At 41.4% G+C, this 20,611-nt stretch overlaps 2 protein-coding genes across 2 annotated transcripts; one reads left to right on the forward strand and one right to left on the reverse strand.

The window, feature by feature from the left end:
* Window positions 1-791: 791 nt before the first annotated feature.
* On the forward strand, window positions 792-4,589 carry cux2a (cut-like homeobox 2a). The gene is made up of 5 exons (XM_066653013.1): window positions 792-798; window positions 911-1,585; window positions 1,710-1,898; window positions 2,001-2,262; window positions 3,802-4,589. Exons 1-5 carry the CDS (start codon window positions 792-794, stop codon window positions 4,184-4,186), a joined length of 1,518 nt encoding a protein of 505 aa, XP_066509110.1. The 3' UTR covers window positions 4,187-4,589.
* Window positions 4,590-7,180: 2,591 nt separating this feature from the next.
* Window positions 7,181-8,287, reverse strand: LOC136687792 (insulinoma-associated protein 1-like). The gene has a single exon (XM_066662349.1). It carries the CDS (start codon window positions 8,285-8,287, stop codon window positions 7,181-7,183), a length of 1,107 nt encoding a protein of 368 aa, XP_066518446.1.
* Window positions 8,288-20,611: the final 12,324 nt, after the last annotated feature.

Below are 20,611 nucleotides of genomic sequence, written 5' to 3' on the forward strand. Positions count from 1 at the left end.
AAGAATCTCTCAAGTCATTCTAACCTAAATCTACTGCCTTCCCCTCAGGAAATGGTTGTTCATTTGTCCATTCTTCAGACATGGGCAGCGACGATGTGATAAGGAACATCCTGGAACAGGCGAAAATGGAGCTTCAGGCACAGAATGAAGGTTGACACCTGTGTAATTTTATTCATACCGTGTCCAAATAAGGTGTAATCCATATAAGGAATATACTAAACACTCTGAACAAGTAGTGAATGCACTGAACATGTAGCGCACAGTAGTTTTGTCTGAACCCTAGGTTCAGGATCAAGGGCTGTTTATTTTGTTATTATAATTTATTATTATTTTTATTTTATAATTTATAATGTTATATTATTATATGGGGCGGCACGGTGGTGCAGCAGGTAGTGTCGCAGTCACACAGCTCCAGGGACCTGGAGGTTGTGAGTTCGATTCCTGCTCCTGGTGACTGTGAGGAGTGTGGTGTGTTCTCTCTGTGTCTGCGTGGGTTTCCTCCAGGTGATCTGGTTTCCTCCCACAGTCCAAAAACACACGTTGGTAGGTGGATTAGCGACTCAAAAGTGACCGCAGGTGTGAATGAATCAAACCTTTAAATCCTAAAAACAAACTTCATACATCTGTAATTGTTACAGTATTTCAATGCTTATTGCTATTTATTTATTAAATAGCTACGGTTATGTTCACAATGATTATCTGGAGGACTGTGCCCCTGATCAGTATAATCAAACCAAATCATCTCCATGTAATTAAGATTAACTTGAGCAGCATTGAGCTGCTAGTGAGCAATGAGAAGTGAAATCCTTGGGCAAAAATGTTGCCCTAACTCTAACCGTAACCCTAAACACTGCCTGTTCACAACAACAGCTATACTAAGAGTCCACTCTTACGTTGTTAACCCTAATAGGTAACGAACCAAGGATTCAGACAAGGATTAAAGATCAGCGCAGACATAATGCAAGTGGTCTGGACACAGGATCTGAAGAGATTGTCAAAGCCATCCTAGAGAAAGTGAGGCATGAGATGCAACATCAACAGGATACAGGGGAACACGATAGAGGGTCAGCTGGAGACAACCTGATAAGTTCTGCCATTCAGGTGAAACAGGAAGCGGAGGAGAGTGGCATTCTAGACCAAAGACCACTAGACCATGACCTTCTCAGTGCGGCCTCTCATACTGACTTTGTCCAAAACATCATCCAGAAGGTCAAGAGTGAAATCGGGGCAGGGGATACCTTCTCAAACTGTACAAATTCTGAGATTCATCCTCTGACATCTAGCAGTTCCTCTACCTCAGGAACCACCCATAGCCCCTCTTTAAGCTGGAAACAAGACAAGATGCAGTCACCTCCATCCAGAGAAGAGATGGAATTCATTGGAATGAGATTTGGTACAGAAGAGGATCATGCTGATAAGATAATGATCCCTGATCACTTGACTTTTGAGAGCTACAAGGAGAACTTCCAACCTCCTGAAGGTCAAGGTGGACAGAACTATGCTGGATCCCTTTTGGTCAACAATGGGTTGGACACTCTAAGTATCACCAGAAGGGTGAAGGAAGTCCTTGTGGAAAACAACCTAGGTAAGTATATGCATCTGATTTGCACTCAGAACAACTCTGCAGGCTGATGTATCAGAACTGACAGTTAGTCTTCTCCTGCAAGTGTGTTGAGCATCTGTTAATTGTCCGTGGTGTGGTTTGGCAGGACAGCGATTGTTTGGAGAGCAGGTTCTTGGCCTGACTCAGGGTTCTGTATCAGATCTCTTGTCTCAACCTAAACCCTGGAGTGAACTCAGCCTGAAGGGAAGAGAACCTTTTCTCCGCATGTACTTTTGGCTCAAAGACCCTCAAAATGTAGAGCGCCTGGTAGCAATGAAGCGAACTGGTCATAGAGGTGAGCATTTGTACTGTAATATTATTATAGATACATTATTAGGCACATAAATATCATTATATTTCCCAAACAAATTAACCTTGACCTTTCATCACATTTTAGCACGTTCGAAGCGGCCTTTCACTTTCCTGTCCTCTGGGTCAGAGAGCTCTTCCCCGGAAGCTTTCCTGGACAGCATTACTGACCACTCAGGACACTGCAGCATGGCTAAGAGATCTCGTGTGGTTCTCTCATCTCAAGAGAAGGATGTCTTGCACAGAGTTTTCCAGCAGGAGCCCTATCCCTCCCAGCAAACCACCCAGAGGCTGGCCTCACAACTGGGCCTGCAGCACAGCACAGTCATCAACTGGTTTTACAACCACAGGTCAGAACATAGGTCTCACTATCAAGCTGAACCTCTTCCTTCTTTTTTTTCTTAAACCCTAAATGGGTAGCATTATTAATGCTGTTCCATTATTTCAGAAATTGCTGGGTTGATAACTTTTGAACCACAAAAGATATTGCAAATCTGATTGGGGCAATCAATTTCTGAGACAGTTCTGTTCTTATTTGATATGCTACACCCATTGGTAAAACTTGCCCTCATTCCTGTATGGCAGCTTTGTATATGGAGGCCATGTTCCAGACAAAAGATAGCTTCCTCATCCATTACTTGCTGGGGTCTTCAGATGTCATTTTCCCTTTCATTCCTGAAATAAAAGGGCACACTGTGACATTTGACTCGACCTGTAGAAGACTAAACATTTTAATTCATTTGTTCATCCATTCATTTTCTGTAACTGCTTTACTACTCATTTTTTACAGCTGTTTACTTTGACACTTGTGAAATGTTAGCATTATGCCAATTATTGTGTACATTTATCCACAACAAAATTACTTCTGGATTATTGAAGTAACTTAGGTGGCACAGGTAGTTTCACTACCACAGAGCTCCAGGATCCTGGGGTTCTGTGCACTATTTTCACACCAGATCACTCTCTGAGGGGTTTGGTGTATTCTCTGTGTGAATGTGGGGGCTCCAGGCGTTCTAGATTCCTCCCACAGTCCAAAAACCATGTTGGTTTGAGTGATCAGTTGAATGTGTGAAACTGTCCACAGTTGTGAGTGTGTGAGTGACTGGGTGAGTGTGTGAAATTGTCCACAGGTGTGAGTGTGTGAGTGACAGGGTGAGTGTGTGAAATTGAACACAGGTGTGAGTGTGTGAAATTGTCCACAGGTGTGAGTGTGTGAGTGACAGGGTGAGTGTGTGAAATTGTACACAGGTGTGAGTGTGTGAAATTGTACACAGGTGTGAGTGTGTGAAATTGTACACAGGTGTGAGTGTGTGAAATTGTACACAGGTGTGAGTGTGTGAAATTGTACACAGGTGTGAGTGTGTGAGTGACAGGGTGAGTGTGTGAAATTGAACACAGGTGTGAGTGTGTGAGTGACAGGGTGAGTGTGTGAAATTGAACACAGGTGTGAGTGTGTGAGTGACAGGGTGAGTGTGTGAAATTGAACACAGGTGTGAGTGTGTGAGTGACAGGGTGAGTGTGTGAGTGACAGGGTGAGTGTGTGAAATTGAACACAGGTGTGAGTGTGTGAAATTGTCCACAGGTGTGAGTGTGTGAGTGACAGGGTGAGTGTGTGAAATTGTACACAAGTGTGAGTGTGTGAAATTGTACACAGGTGTGAGTGTGTGAGTTCATCCCCCCTCCATATTCTCTCCTGCTGATCCTGGGGCATGCGCTAGCAAATTATTTGGCCCCACGCTGTAATATAATGTACAATAATTATATCATAATGTACAATAAAACTATCAAAACATATCAAAGGCATATATTTAAACAAGTGTAGATTAAACTACATCTGTAAATTCTTAATATTAATGTTTTCTTTTTGTCTCCTGTGTTTCTGACATCAGATCCAGATTGAGACGTATTATCCAGGAAGGACGCTCAGTTACCACTAATTACACTAGTTCACCTCTTCCTTACACTGAACCAATGAGCCATTTCAGTGACCATCACTCTTACAGAGGCCTGGACACAAGCCTGCTGACCGTCAAACAGGAACCTAGTGAGGTTGAGTTATCTGAGGTGAGAAGGGAGACAGATATTTATTTGGACACAATGTATGTGTCCACTGCAGTGCAGTCCTCCAGGAATCTGAAGCTGGAAGATGAGGAAGAGGATATAAACAGAAGAAATCTGTCCCGTGAGGATGGGATTCAGACTGCTACAGTGATGAATGATGATCCTGATGGACCAAGAAAACTCTCAGCCAATCAGAAAGCTTCATTAACCTAGCAACACCTCATCAAGTCCCTCATAGTCCAGCACTAGACCACCACACTGGTGCCTGAAGGAAAGAGTCAGGAATCTTCTTTTAACTTTGGACCCACTGTGAGTCTGACCAGGATTTTTTATCGACAGAAGATGAATGGATCATTTTTTTAATGATATATTGGAGACCCTTTCAGCAGTTTTCAGAAATAAGGTTTAAGAAATCTGAGATAAATAAAACAAGGTTTTAGACTGGTTATCACATTCCACACCGGTTTGAATGTAACAGTACAGAGAAAACACATTAACTAAAACAATAACCAGCAACTATTTGCTGCAGGATTGTGCTGCTATCTAGAGTCCAAGTGAGTCACTTACATTAAGAAAAACAAGCAATGAACAGATGTCGGATCCAGTGTGGATGTCGAGGTCACCTGAATTCGAGTTTAACGTTTATTGTCATCAGTACTGTACTGTAAAATCAAATTTACAGTACGTGTCCCTGCTCCACACACACACACACGCGCGTGTTTTACATTTCCTTGATATTTCCTTCAATATTTTCGTTTATTCACGGTACATTTACACACCCATGACCAGCAGATGGCGCCATGAGCGCGTTTGAAACCACTCAACTTTACCTCAGGAGTGGCTTCAGGCAAGGTAAGAGGGTACTGTACTCTGATTGGGCACTTGGCGACTGGCTGCTGCGTCCTGATTGGCTGAATGAATGCTTGTTATACTTCTGACTGGCAAGTTGAATGTTCCACTTTAACAGGCTACTCATATCGTGCAATCTGGTTGGCTGATTGAATGCTGTATTCTAATTGGCTTCCTACACTGTATCTACACTTTGATAGGCTGTCAGAGTCCTGTTTTTTTTCATTGACTGCGAATGTTGAACCTTGAATTCAGATTTGTCTAGCTGTAGCCCCTGGTAGTCTGAATCGTGAGCAATTATTAAAATTAAAACTTGTTGTATATAATGGAATTCAGTAAGGTCTTCACACTCAAGAGATTGTGTGTGTGTGTGTGGGGGGGGGGGGGGTGTTATTAATCATTTTATATAGATCTCTCAGCAGAAACAAAAGTCTATGTCCTTTCACAGCAAATCTATCACAAGACATAGAGATGTTTCTTATTTGAAAATGCGTACAAAGGCTTAGACAAAACCAGAGTGACTATGGAAAAGACCTCGTTGTGATTTGCTGACTTACATGACCCGTTGAAAAACTGGTAGTACCTTTCACTGGAGCCTTAGATGTACAGCTGGACTTTGAGACCCTGCTGTACCTTTGAATTCACACTTTCTGTAACAGTGGACAGCAGTTTTACTGTGCATGACTTTTTGTATGGCTTTGTACGTTTTTGCCTTGTAACAAACAGCTCTCTAAACCTATTGCACAATGTTTAATTGTGAACCATATTTTAATTTGAAGCCGAACGTCGTAATTTTCTTTTTGAAATGACGTGTAGTTCAGCTCTAAACGCCTCACTGGTTGTTGCAAAGAGACGTTGTCCATTCAGACGGTTAGTCAGATTTCGCGCCTTTTGTGCTGACCACAGGTCAAGGTCAGTGAGAACATAACAAGAGGGCGGTGAGCGGGAAACACATCGATGTTCACGGTCTCATCTGCTCTGAAGACCTTTAATTTCACAATGAGCCGAGGGTCGCTTTAAAAAAGCGTATATAATAATAATTCGGTTGACCAAATTAATGCATACTACAATGGAGTTCCGCAGGATTTGTGTTTTCCTTCTATTTTCAAATCAGCTGTAAATATGTAACTACTGTAAATATTCATTTTTGTTCATGAATAAACTTTTTGAAATACTTTGAGAAATTTTGGTACTGAGTTTAAAATTTGTCCGAGTTTGTTGTTGAAAATTTAATATGATATAAAATCATCTTAGCGTGTGCTAAGCAGTAATGTGTTCCGAATATATTTTGAACGTAAATAGTAATATTAAACTTCAATGAGTCTACAAAATATTGTTTACTGACTTGTCACTTGAAATTGAATGACATCTAAGGATTGTCACGGTATACTGTTTTAATATAAATATTACTTACGTGTCGGCCCTAACATTATAAGTGAACTAATTGAGAAAGCAATTTTTTTATTATTATTATTAACTGAAGTTTATTTATGACTTCTCAAATTTATAGCTAAATAATTATTTGATTAAGCATTTTTTTCAGTGTGTCGAGTAATTTATCTAAGTCATTTTTGCAAATGCTAAGATAATTCAAATATTTAAACTTTTTAAATTTTAAAACCGTTAAAGACAATGAATGAATGATTAAACTGATTGTGTTCGATAATGACGCCATTTGAACTTCTTAATATTCTTGAGCCTGTACCAACACTGACAAACTTTCATTACTCTTTAAAAATGTCAGCATTTAAATAGAAGTTAATTTAACAGCCAGTCGCTATAGAGAACTGATCAGAATGTCCTTACCCAACAAGATTTTCCATATAAAATGCGTTGTGCTGAGTAGATTTTAGGATTTTAGTTCAGTGCAAACACAGCGTAGGTTTTAGTTGAATAGAGTTTATTGTGTAGAAAATTATAAAAGTTATTTATAAGTCAAGTCACATAACATTATTCAGTCATATCAAAAAGAATGTGCATTAAGGTAAACATAAACAACGCTACAATACACAAGATAAAATAAATATATTTGTTAATAAATAAACCAATAAATAAATCAATATATAAATAAATAAATATCAGGAATGTACATTGTATCTAACCTATAAAAGTTTTTGGAACGTTTATTTTAGATTTCAGAGTCAGGTTGTTAGCTTGTTTGCTAACAGAGGAATGTAGGTTCTGAGGAGAACTTCTGAAGTTGAAAGTGGTACGTTTCTAATGAGAAAGTTCTGCATTTCTGTTGAAAATGCCAACGTTTTTTATTTCTTTTGAATACGACGTGATTCCGGGAGGAAACTGTCATTTTCTGTTGAGCAGGAAATATTTCTGAGGAGAAAAGGAGAAAGTTCTAGCCTCTCAGATCGTCTTTGAGAGTAAAATGATGTGTCTGCTCTCTGTGGGGTGAAGCTGGTTGATGTGTCTTGTCAGCGCCGGCGAGGAGAATAAATTTTCGCCGCAAAAGCGACACGGATACACGGCCTTCGTCGCGGATGCATCCTCGGTGGGATTAACGCTGAAAGCTGAAAGTTCTGGCGAATGTACCGGGGCGGGTGGGCGTGGCTCAGTGGTGGGCGAGGCCTTGCGGTCGTGTAAGGCCAGGTGTTTCCTCAGGTAAGCTTGGCGGCGGAACCTTTTGAAGCAACGGTGGCAGCCGAACGGAGCGTCGTCCTCCTGGGACGTGGAACTCTGCTGCGGCTGCGGGCTCAGGCGGCTCTCCGTGTCGCCGGAGCCTGATCCTTTGGGCTTGTGCCAGCGGCGGTGCGAGGCCAGGTTTGCGGGGCAGCTGAAGGCTTTGTCACATTCATCACAGCGGTATTCAACGCGGACGATCCGAGAACATTTGTGGTGAGCTAAGCTGAGGGGATCCGGGTATCTTTCTTTGCACAACTGGCAGACAAATTCCCCAAGGGGGATGAAGTTTGAGCTGGAGTTGGTGTTTGAGCTAAAACTGTAGCTTGAGCTTGGGTCCTCCTCCTTGATGCGAAGCCCCAGCACAGGCGACGTTGTCAAGTCATCCCTGGTGGTAGCCTTTTTCTGGTTGCTGGAAGAACCTGAAGGCTTCCGCTGCTTCTTCGAGCCGACCTGATTGTTGCTAGGGGCGGCTCGCTTTTTTGCAGCGACTGCAGGTTCTGCTGGTTCACCAGTCGTTTCTGGCAGTGAAGGAGACACTGGGGAACCGTTGATGGCAAAGCCACCTAGAAGCGGTTCTGGGAAGGGCTCAGGTTGGCTGGTGTAACCTTCACTGTCTGGACGTGTTGGGCTCAGAGATGGAGCAAGGAAGGAGTATTCAGGAAGCCCACCATTGCAGCATCTGGCTGGCGTCCTTTGGACAAATCTCTGAGGGCCTGAAGGAAGAGCTGGAGTTTTGCACTGAAGATCCTGATTTGGGTTCTCCTCATCCCGCACCCTGTAGGAAGCAGGCCCGGTCCTTTTCAAGCGCTTTACAAGAAAACCCTTTGGCATGATGGCAGGTTGGACTGGAAATCCTCGTCCTCTGGTGGGATCTTTTCTTGGGAATGTCCTTACAAGCTAAAGTTGTAGGGGTGAGGATGAGCCGTAGTTGACACTTCCTGGCTCTCGACCACACTGAACTCCTGCCCCACTGTCTGGCTCTTTTTAAAGGCACCAGGCGACAGTTAGGACGCAGATGGTCGTGGTCCAGGCGTCAATGCAACATGATCCTCCCCGGGGTCTCAGAGGAGATGAGCGGCAGATGTCGACACCCCCTCCTCTCCGCCCAAAAAGGCCCCCCTCCTCCTCCCCGACCACTTGCCCCGTCCTTGACGGTCCCTCACCATTATGTAGATCAGGCCCTGCCACACTCCGGGCTTACCCAACTTTTGTTCAGCGTTCCCCCTTTGGGACTCCATTCAGAGGAACACGTGCCGAAGCGCCTTGTCCATTCATCAAAACTGAGGAATGAAAATGAGGAGGTTTGCGGGGTGGGGTGGGGTGGGGCATTAGGACTTGCGTGAACGGGACGTTCGCCATATGATGAAGGAATACATAACACAAATAGTCCAAACACATTGATCTGCTTTGGGTTGTTACGTAAACAAGAATCGTCATTTAAACAAATAGACCAAACGTCTTGCTTATACTAAGCTACGTGTAAGTTAAAGGCACCCTCACATAAATATCAACAGCTTAGTGGATAATAACACGTATGCTGCAGAAAGTTTCCCAGAATGACGAGCTGATAATTTCACCTTAACGAAAGCTGACGAATATGTAGAAATTAAGTCACGCTCCAAAGAGAATATTTAATCAGATCCAATGACATTTCACACCTCATAAAATAACGTGTGAAAACATGGCTATAACTAAAGAAACGTCGCGGAAGAATTTCTGAAAAAATAGAGTACATTTTTGAATAAAATATCTTGAACACGTTTCCGATGTCTAGCAAATCAATACACACTCTAAACGTTAATATATCAGTGGTTTTATTTAAGTTTGTGAGAAGGATATAATGCACATAACGAAAAACACATTTGTAACGTTCATAATACCTTGTCTAATATAAGCACACATTTTCAACAATACATGTCCTTAACACGTATTCTCCAGCTATTGCTGATGAGTTATGTGTTTCCAACTTTTGAACTCAGCGTGTGTCATGGTTACAAAATAAAAAAGTGACTGAGGACCAAACCATGACAGACAACGGAGACTACAAGGTGAAAAAAGCGTTGGAGAATTCCTTTGGCAGCGAGTGTAAACCCCTCTACGTCCCCCAGCCTCTCACCCCCACCGCCAAACGTCTGATCCGAACAATAGCAACAGTCTGTCATCTTATTGTCATCGAAATTAACCATTTTCATCGCACGTCCGCAATCTGGCGAAGGAGGCCACCGCCCCCACCGGCTCCACAGCCCCCTAAAACCCGCCTCCTCCTCACAGCGGCTCCGCGGCCAGAGCTCCAGCAGCTCCGCGCTCCTGCGCCAAACTCCAACGGCTCGCAAACCGGTCAACGGCCAACAGGGAGGCCCCACATTAACCCTGACCAGCCCTGGGAGGGTCTGAGAGGCGATCAATAGCCATCAATCCATGGGATCCTCGGCGTTCTCATAGAAATCGTTTCGGTTATTCGCATTGTTCGACAAAATAATCGTGCGTTTCTTATCTATTGTGGTCATGAAGGAAACAGCGGGCGGTGTAAAGCAAGGTGACCGACAGAAGCGAATAAACAACAAAGCTTTGACACGTTTCACGATGAGATTTGAAAGGGGAAGCACAAATACTAGAATTTTCACAAAAATTCCCACACTTCCGCTTCTCAAACTGTGTGCAGACAATACTGTCTATTTCGGCAAAAAAAGGGACACTATACATGGCTAATTTATGTTTACAAAAGTTGTTGTCTGGGTTTGCCATATTCTAATAAATCAGATGGTACCTGAATAAAATGTGTTACGTCAGTCCTAAATAAGTAAACACCCATTGTGCACCCACTGTGGACACGTCCATGTGCTCCGAAGCAGCTGCACATGAACCTAAGGTCACCATATCCAGTGCCAAACGATATAAATAAACCCCAGCCTGGGCTGTGGTTCAGTGGAACAGATGATCCGGAGTGATGGACCTCCATTCAGTAAATTAAGGATGAGTTGGAGTGGTGTTTCTTATTCAGAGCTAATCAACTTTATTGACACCTGACCACCTGATCTTTCAAGTGGAGCGGGCATGTTCCAGACTTAGTCTAAAAGATAGGCCCCTCGCCCATTACTTGCTGGGGTATTCAGATAAAAGTGTGTCCTGCAACATCTGACTCACCACTCATCAAAATCTCACGTTTCTGTGTCTAGTATAAAGCATCTAACAAACGGAGAAATTGTATTAATACCCAAATAACAGCATATCAATTTCCTATAATACCTCATTTATCTATTTATTTTATAGCTGTATATAATATACAGGGTGAGTCAATAGTTGCAGGACACCCTTTTATCTGAATACCCAGCATGTAATGGGTGAGGGGCCTATCTTTTAGGCTATGTCTGGAACATGGCCGCCATCTTGAAAGCCACCATATTGGATCATGGGCACGTTATTCCAGTGGGAATGTGCTCATGTAGCATATTAAGGAAATAAAAGGGTGTCCTGCGACTTTCGAGTCACCCAAGTATATAAATATTTATATATAACTATTTCAGCTATGGACACCGTCAAGGATTTTGACATCTGCTGACCAACTTCTGTTGCAAGGTCCTGGGCTAAAAAAAAAAGCTAAAGGGTGACTGAGCGGTGGCTGCTCCAAGACTGGTGTTTAGGTCAAAGCTAAAAACGCATCTGTATAGTTTGGCTTTTGAAAATGTCTCTGAGACTCTGTTGTAATAATTGTATTATTGACTGTAAAGCAATTTTGGGCACTTTTGGTTGCTTTTAAATGTGCTACAGAAATGAATTACTTACTTACTTACTATTTAGTCTTTTATGAAACCCAACCCAAAAGTACAATACCAAATATCATTGTTCCATACACACAACACAGTGTCCTACCCAACACCACTGTGTCAACACTTATTACTATGCTTTATCATGCAAGATAACAGTCAAATAACATGTAACACATTCTCCTTTACCCACCATCCCATAATACTTTATAGAGTATTCCAACTCTTTGTCCACACCTCTTTACGTCCAGTGGTAATGCCAAACACACCGTGCTAACATATAACAGCCAATACTAATGTCCCATAATGCCCAGCACAGTACAGTCCCTGCCTGTGATTGGTGCATTCTCTCAGTCATGCAGAGGTATCAGAACTGAACCGTGTATAGAATGAATGCGCGTGCTTTTGCATACCCCCCCCCCCCAACACACTCACACATACACACACTCCTATTCCATCAGAGACACATCCTTTCCAACACACTGTAACCCCCCACACCATGCACACACACTTCTATTCAATCAGAGAGGACTACCCCCCCACACCCAGCAACAGACACACTACACACACTTCCAATACAGACCCCTCAAACCCCCACCCGCCCGGCACCTCAGTCCGGCAGCCGTTACTCTCTCTCCCCCAACCGGTCTGTTGTCTCGAGGGAACGCTGATTGTTATTGGATTTTTTTCTTTCTTTCTTTTGGCCTCCGGGGGGAAAAGGGACAAAAAAAGTAGAGGGTTGGGGGTGTGGTGGGGGTACGAGCAGAGTGCGGATTGCAGTGCAGGGTGGGGTGGATGTGTGTGTGTGTGTGTGGTGGGGGTGAGGTGGGGGGGCATAAGGCGGGGTGGTAGTTGTCGCGAGCCACGCGCCCGCCCTGACCCCCGCGACCCTCATTTACATAAAGCTGCAGCGCTAAAGCGCGCCCCCGCCTCAGCTTTTTACTTAACGAGGAGCTGAGGTGACTCCTGTAAGAAAAACCAACACAAAGCTCCGTGGCCTTCTGTACACAATAAGACACACTGCCCTGCATTCACGCGATTATTACATAGCTACCATTTCCACATATTACTTTTTATTAATTTCTTGTCTCATGCTATATATTTGTAAATAGATATTACTTATATATTACATAGTTTTGTCTTCTGTTGTGTATAATTTTATTAAGTAATATGTAGTCTGTACATATATAGCTTTAACTCAGTTTTGGCGACATTATTTCCACATATTATTTAGGTTATTGTATAGATTTTAAAGAAAATTTACGCATTACGTTAAAATTACGTTAAAATTAATTTTAACGACAAATGCAATTGGCCTTTCATATGTTTGACCTAATCCTAACATTTGTGATGGTGTATTTTATTAATGTGAAAATTACTGTTAACACTCACCATTCACTGTTATTGTTTATGTTTGTCAGCTTTAGAGTTCACCAAGAGGACCCTTTAATCTTATTAATGCACTGGTAATTTATAGTTCAGAACACATAAAAACGAGTATTTAAAATGTGGAGAAATATATGAAATCATGCACGTTGTTCTTGAACGTCATACATTCAATTTTGAGAGAGAGGGAGAGAGAGAGAGAGAGAGAGAGAGAGAGAGAGATGTAAAGATTTGAGAGGTTTGAAAGAATGTGTGTATGTTCTAATTGTGGATGGTCTTTATAGAGGTGAGGAAGCAGAAGGAGACTGATTAAGATCATTTTACCACACACACACACACACACATACACACACACACACACACACAAACATACACACACTGCCAGAGGGAAAAAATCTGTCCCCAGCTCCTCCTCGTATTACTCCACATGTCTTTGCTGTAACATGTTTGGTTTATTTTAAAGAGTTGAAGAAACATTTTCAGTGAATAAGTAAATAAGATTCATATTACGTCTTTGCTGAAATAATCAAATAAAAATACAAAAACAAAATTGAATAAAAAATTTGCAGTATATTTGTAGATGTGTTTTTTTCTGTGAAAACAAAAACAGCTATAACGGAATTTCTACAGTATACTGTCGGACTCATTACATTACTATGAAAAGTGAGAGGCAGGACTTTTAAACTTGCGTGGAAACAACTTCCGCTTTGCAGTTAAAATTCCTTCTCATTATAATAATCCTAATGTAAGAAACGGTTATTTATTTACAACTATTGTTTGGGCAGTAACTGCTGTTAATGTAATACACAGTTTCATTTGCAAACACTTGAGAAAGTTGACTCCCCAAAAAATACAACGTTTGATTGAAGGGTTGTTAACTGAAAATATTAAAAAATATATTGTAACAAGTAAATTATTCAGCACCTTGGATGATACCGTTCTTCCTGTGGGAGCCCGAACTATTATCGAAAACGAGTTCAGATGTCTTTCCACCCCAAATTTTTATGTGTTTATAGCGGACTGAAATTTTGTATTTTACAAAAATGCCAATGATGTAATACATTTTAAGGAATCAGATGCATGTGTTTGTGTTTTTATATAAAACAAATAATAATAATGATAATAATAATAAAAGCGATGGTTTGTAACTGTCATATTGTTAATTTAATAATTTTATTTACTTGAAATGCTGTACATGCTTTTAGTTCTAAAATCGCTTCTTTTGTAGTTTTTATTTAAGTGGAAAAAATAGTTAATTTGCTTGTTGGTGCTTTTGTTTACAGTATTTACAGTTTACACTGCACTTTATCACGTTTCTTGCTCCACTAAATAAATTTAAAAACGGTAATAGTTTCAAGTGTGTAGTAAAGTGTCCCATCTTTTATGACAAATAACAGTGTGACATCACAAACCTTATACACAAGCAAGTGCAGAATATTATGTATAAAAGCTGGATATCATAATCATCTCGTTGCTATAAATATCAAAGCATAACCTATATTTATATGAAGTGTTTCATTCCTCACATTCCCATAATTCACTCTGTCTTAAGGCACATCTTATGAATTTCTAATTTTGTAAATATCAAAAACTAGATTTACAACATTTTTAAGGCCGAAAACGTCCCTCTGTTTGTTGTTGATTGTCTCATTAAGGCTAATCTCACAGCTGCAGCGCCTCAGAGGACACACCAAAGCTGGAAGTAAAGCTTGAACTAAAGCTGAAGCTGAAACAAAAGGGGCTAAAGAGCGTATTGTAAAGTAAAACCCCGAACACAGTGCTCCAATTTGCGCGCGGAGTCATCTCTCCTGTGCGGCGCGCGCGCTCCTGTTGCTATGGGGAACTGAGCCGCCCGGGCCCTCCGATTGGTCGGCGGGGCCGCGTGCGCCCCGCTCCGACCCCATTGCCTCATTTGCATACAGCTGTACAGTAAGTTGCCGGTGCGCGTGAATGCGGCGCATGGCGAACAAAAGGAGAAACAAACTTGCAGCGGGGGCAATATGGGACTCGCGCTCAGCCCTGCAGCCGCGCGCTCAATGAGCTTTAAAGCCTCAAAGCCGCAAATCGTGATCAATTAGGGCGCACTGACACGTCACCCGCAAGTTGCCAAGGCGCGTGCTGTGGAATTCCTATTGGGATTCCTGTAATAATCACAGGGCGCCCATTCCTGGTTGTTTTCACAGCTTTGTCAGTCGGGCAAACGTTGGCCCACCCCCAAAGAACGTGCTTTGTCGATATTCTGCGTGAAAATAAATCAACACACTTACTCGGGTCAACCCTAAATGTAATTAAGGTAACAGTAGAACTAGTTTATTTCACACAAATAAATACATAAGGAGGCAAAGACAAATTATGGATTAGATTTTACGTTAGCTCCAAGGAATTATGACGTATAAAACACCCAATAACCATGTTACAAACTGCATTTTTCTACATTGGAATTTAACATATTTGGAGCCAATAAAACATTAGATAAAGTCGATGAAGCTCATTCATGTAATAAATTGTACATTGTGTAGAAAATATGTTTATAGATTCAAAACACAGCATTTACGACCTGCACCACAAGGGACACTGTTTAGTGCTTTACATCAAAGACATAATGTGTAAGGTGTCCTTTTCAGATTGGTATCATGGTATTCAGGATTTGTAAACTGTAAGGCAAAAAATGGCAACGTAATGTGAAATAGCAGCTTTGAAACGTAAGTCCCTCAAACCTAACTGTAAACCTAATCCTAATTCTAACTCTAAACCTAAAGTCCAATTTATTCTACATCAAAGCTTTGCTATATGCAACAAAGGTAAGGTCTCACAGCCTGACCCTCACAGTGGGACATTTCCTTAGACATTGGTTTGAACTTGAAGAAATGAACAAAAGAGTGGAATAACTTAATGGAAACCTATTTATGCCTCTGAAAAAATATATAAATAATAAGAGTGAACCAGGCAGAAAAAAACAGTGATGTATTTATTTCATGGCACTGCAAACTATGCTCTGTTCCAATTAGCACCCTATTCCCTAAATAGTGCCCTTTACAGATTTTAAAACTACAGAAGCTGGAGTAGGCTCTTTGTGATACAGTGTATTGGCGGTGTAATAGCAGAACGATGGAGACACATCAGTGCACAAGTATTGGTGTAGGGAAGTTGTGAATTATAGGGCTCTGCTTTGAGACAACACAGAAGCATAAATTGGCATTCACACTTTTAATAAAAGAACACATTTTATAAAATTCAGAAGATATTTCCTCATCGTTTGCTGCTCTTCAGTTTGTTTGCTTGTTTGAAACCAGCCTAATGTGTTTAAGAAACGTCTGTAGATGGCTAAAAACAAACTGTCTCAGTCCGATATGCTAGGCTTTCTTTTGCTAGGCATCTGGAGTATTTTAGACACATTTTGAAAAGCATGAACCGAGATGAAGATATTGCTATATTCCTGCCCTATAGGAGGATAATATTGACTTTTATTTATTTATTTGTTTTTGCTGTTTCAGTTACTTCAGGTGGAAATGTCTCCACATTCAGGTTACTGCTAACTGCGTGAAAATAAACACAGATCGAAAGTGCTACAAAACTAAACAGTGTCAAGTTACAAATGATTTTCTGTGGTAATTCAAACAGTGAATAAAAATTACAGAAAAGTTAACCTTCAGCTAGCTACGTACAAACAACCGTTCCACCTCAAAAGATAAGCAGAGAGAACAGTGTTTAACTGCAATTGTATATGGTCCCTTTTACCGTTACACTAAACTTAACCTGAAAAACTAACTGTAAAATCCATAAAGTTAGAAACCGCTAACGCTATCGCTAACAGAAAACTCTGATGCTGTCATAGCTTGTCTTAGATAGATAGATAGATGTACTTTATCCATCTATCTATCTATCTATCTATCTATCTATCTATCTATCTATCTATCTATCTATCTATCCATCCATCCTGCCTGGCTAAAAAAGCCACACTCATTTACAGTTTTTCTCAATTGCTTTGGTGCATTTCTCACATCACTATTAACATTTGCACAACATTAAGTGAATTTCTCAAAACAATTGGTACAAACTTCAAAAACTAGTTGATAACCTGCAAAAATGTGTCACTTGCTCAAAATGAATAGTTCATTCCTCAAAAGCAAGTATTCATATCAATGAAAGTGTCCGAGTCATCAAAATAAAAACTCCTGGCACCATTGTTCATGAAGAGGATGGTCAAATGGCTTTGTCATGTTTTCATTATGACAGTTCACTCTGTGAGTGTTTTCCAGTGCAAATGTTGACACTACCTGAAAATGCTCAAGACAGCACTATACACTATTAGAACACACCTATTTGAAGTCTACAGTTAAGTTACACATTATTGTATTTAGTGAGGTAAATGAGTACAAGACACTATGTATGTTTCACATTTTAACCCCATATGTTCTTTGAAATTCTAATTTGTTTACAGCACTGTGCAAAAGCAAAGTACAAACTTATTTACTACAAAAATAAGAAACACCCGTTGGATAGAGTTGTGAACAACTGTAAACAATACTGCAGCACATACTGGAACGGAATAGGAACATACAAAGTACTGTAAATCATTCTTGCACATTCATACGTTCCTGTCTGTCTGGCCACATGTTTGCATCGACATCACAGCAAATATCCTCCCTGGCAATGCAGCAAGGAAAGTATCTCCTCGAGTGGTGAATCCACCCTCTGCAGGATGCTGCTGTGATGTCATCACATGCCGCATCCATGACCACTAACAGGGCCATTTGGGTCTGTGAATGCCGGTCATATACCTTCCACCTCCAGACAGAGAAAAACTCCTCTATTGGGTTAAGGAATGGGGAGTAGGGAGCGAGATATTCCACAGCAGCCTTTGTGAGCTGCAAACCACTGTCTGACCAAATCTGAGTGGTGAAAACACACATTATCCCAACAAACTTGTTCAGATGGTCTCCATGTAGACTCCTCTCATTCTCAGGGATTATGTCCCTGTAAAGAGTGTCTAAAGAAGTCAGCAAATGTTGTGTGTTGTATGGACCACGATGTGGGATATGGGTGAGGAGGCTGTTTTCTGTAGCCCTAATTTCATCAGGAATCTGCCTATGTACTTGGCCTCTTCTCCCTCTTTCCTTGGTTTGTCCCATTCCCCTTCCTCCACGCATCCTCACCCCTCTTCCACGATGCTGATCTTCCATTTCTGTGTCACTCTATTGACAAAATGGTGCACACTATGTCCTGCTTGGTTCATATATACTTGCCAATTGAGGGTTCATGGGATTCAGCTTTGAGGGACTGTGGAGAAGTGGCTTATCATTGGTTACAAATGATAAGCTTCTGAGCTTCTGCTATTTGCTCCTCAATGCTCTGAGCTTGGGGTCAGGAAAAGAACAGGCACTAAAACTGACCGTCCTGAACATGGCTGTTTAGACAGGGGGAGAATGCTGCTGTGGTGTTTGATCCTTGTGGGATTTTGACCAAAGCAAGTCTCTGTTCACTTGTAGAAAAGAGGTAGAATAACACTTTAAACACTTCAGACAAACACTGGTTCTTATCACCACTATTGTAAAAAATATTCAGACCCTTTTCTGGAATAAACCTCTCTGGAATTTAGCATTGCATCAGACTCCCAGTGCCCCCAGGTCTTAATGATTTAAATTGAAAAGCTGTTAGATCAGTACTAAAGTTATTGCAGAAATTTGAGCAATCGCCGGATGTGCCCTTTAATTTTTTTCTGCAGTGACTATAACACTGTTGGCCACCAGACGGCGCTGAGTTTCTCTTCTTTTTCCAACTTGTTTTTACACTATTTAACCAGTAGGGGGTGACGTTAGACCACTATAAAACTGAACACAGCCACTGATTCAGACTCTGGCACAGTAACACAATCCCCTACATGTACGAAAATATTTAGAAGCCATTTCTAAATTTGGCAGTTATTGCTGCTTACAGTAATTGCAGCCTGTGGAGCAGCTACACATGAGCTTAAGGCTCATGCCCTACGCCAAGTGTCAGCCACAGCCCCCCAGCTTTGGACTGTAGAGCACTGGCACTGTGCTCTGGAGTGATGGGGTTGGTGCACAGGAATTGGAGTGGTGTTTGTGACCCAGAATTCCACATCCACCATCAGCACATGACATCGTATTCTTTGTGGCTGGCTGGCTTCCACCAAATCCTCACAGCAATTGTCCAACATTCAGTGTGGCCTTTTGAGAAGAGTAGAGGATGTTGCTGCTGCCGAAGAGGGGGCACCTTCTAGTAATGACCTTGATTTTGGACAAAAGTGAAAGAAATACTATGCCAAACAATGTAGCTAATTAAAATAAGCAGTTAATAATGTTTAAATTAGTTTTAGTTTATAATAAAGCTGATTTAGTATTAGGGCATTTTCACACGAAGGTCTTCACAATGAAAACAGAGAGAGAAAGAAAGAAAAAAGAGAGGAGTGCAAGAGAGAGTTAGAGTGAGAAAAGGAAAAGTGAGAGAGAGACTGAGTAATAGGAGAGAGAGAGAGAGAGAGAGAGAGAGAGGCAGAGAGAAAGAAAGAAAGGTGTGACAGAGAAAATGAATACAGAGAGAACGCAAGCGTCTGCTTTAATGGTGGACCCCATACTGTAGATAAGGCCTGAGTGTCCACAAGCCCTTGATCTCCCTCCTTCTCTTGTCCGCTCCTGGGGTGGTGGGGGTGGGGGGTGTCTGACGCAGTCCTGTGTCCATATGGCTGTTATTCTGTTATTACTGTTAGTAATACAATTAATTCACATTAATTACATAGCAGTAGGTAAGTAATACAGATGTGGTCTGAGAGCAGTGCTGTGAGCTCTGGGGTGTATGCTCACAATTGGTGTGCTGTAGTTCAGCCGGAGAAATGCTTCATCATGTGTGTGTGTGTGTGTGCTCCCTGATGGGAAAACCCATGCATGAGAGAAAGAAAGAGAGAGAGACAGAGAGAGTAAGAAAGAAAAGGAGTGTGAAAGAGAGAGAGAGAAAGAGAGAGAGAGAATCTGAAGGAAATATTTTGGAGCCTGATTCTGAAAAGAACAAATGAAATGCAACATAATCCTCCGTGGTGAACGGGCGTTAATTTGCCGTTGAGAAAGGGGGGTGGGGGTGGCTTTGAGGGGCTCACAGAGGCATTCACACACACACACACACACACACACACACACACACACACACACACACACACACACAGCCAATCTGCTGCCCTGACTGACACCATGGGTCTGGCATGTTGACACAATCAGAGCAGGGCTGAAAAGGCTGGAAAATGTTTGCTGCAGTCGCATCACTGGATAAAAGCTAGGTGGAGGTTTTGATGTGTGTGTGTGTGTGTGTGAGTGTGTGTGTGTCTGTCTGTCTGTCTGTCTGCCTGTTTCTGTGTGTGATTCAGATATATATCATGTTGTAGACACCAATATCTGTTTACTCACAGACGTTGTGGTGAATTTAACAAAACACAAGTCCCTGTGACATAAATCAGTTCCATCTGAAAGTGAAAATCAGGGCAAGGTTAAATGACACTTTCAATTGACTTTAATTTTGTATTTTTTTTTTCACATCAAAGTGTAGCATAAAAGTAAATCATAGACATCCAGAAATCAAATTTGAGAATGATTATTACTCTCTGTATGTCTCTGAATGTAGATTATTTAATTTCATGCAACGTTTTGACTTAAAAAATAGTAAATTGAAAGTGTTCCATCTAGTGTTAGTGTAAGTGTGAGCTGAGAATGACGCTAACGTTAAGGTTAGTATTATATTAAGGAGAGTGTTAGAGTTAGGGTTAAGGTAAGTTTAAGGTAGTATTAATTATGGTGAAGATCAGGGTAAATCTCCACCAAATCAATTGAAGTCTATGTAATGTTCACTGAAATGAGGTTATGCTCTCTTTGTGTTACTTGCGCTCAGAGCCCAGAGCTTCTAAAATAATTTCCACAACGACCACTCAGCAGTGGTTTGTTTGCCGACTTGCGCTCATCAAAAGCTGCTCAACACATTGACACAGTTATAGCTAACG

Source organism: Hoplias malabaricus, chromosome 2 (genome assembly GCF_029633855.1).
Source record: "Hoplias malabaricus isolate fHopMal1 chromosome 2, fHopMal1.hap1, whole genome shotgun sequence".
NCBI classification, from domain to species: Eukaryota; Metazoa; Chordata; class Actinopteri; order Characiformes; family Erythrinidae; genus Hoplias; species Hoplias malabaricus.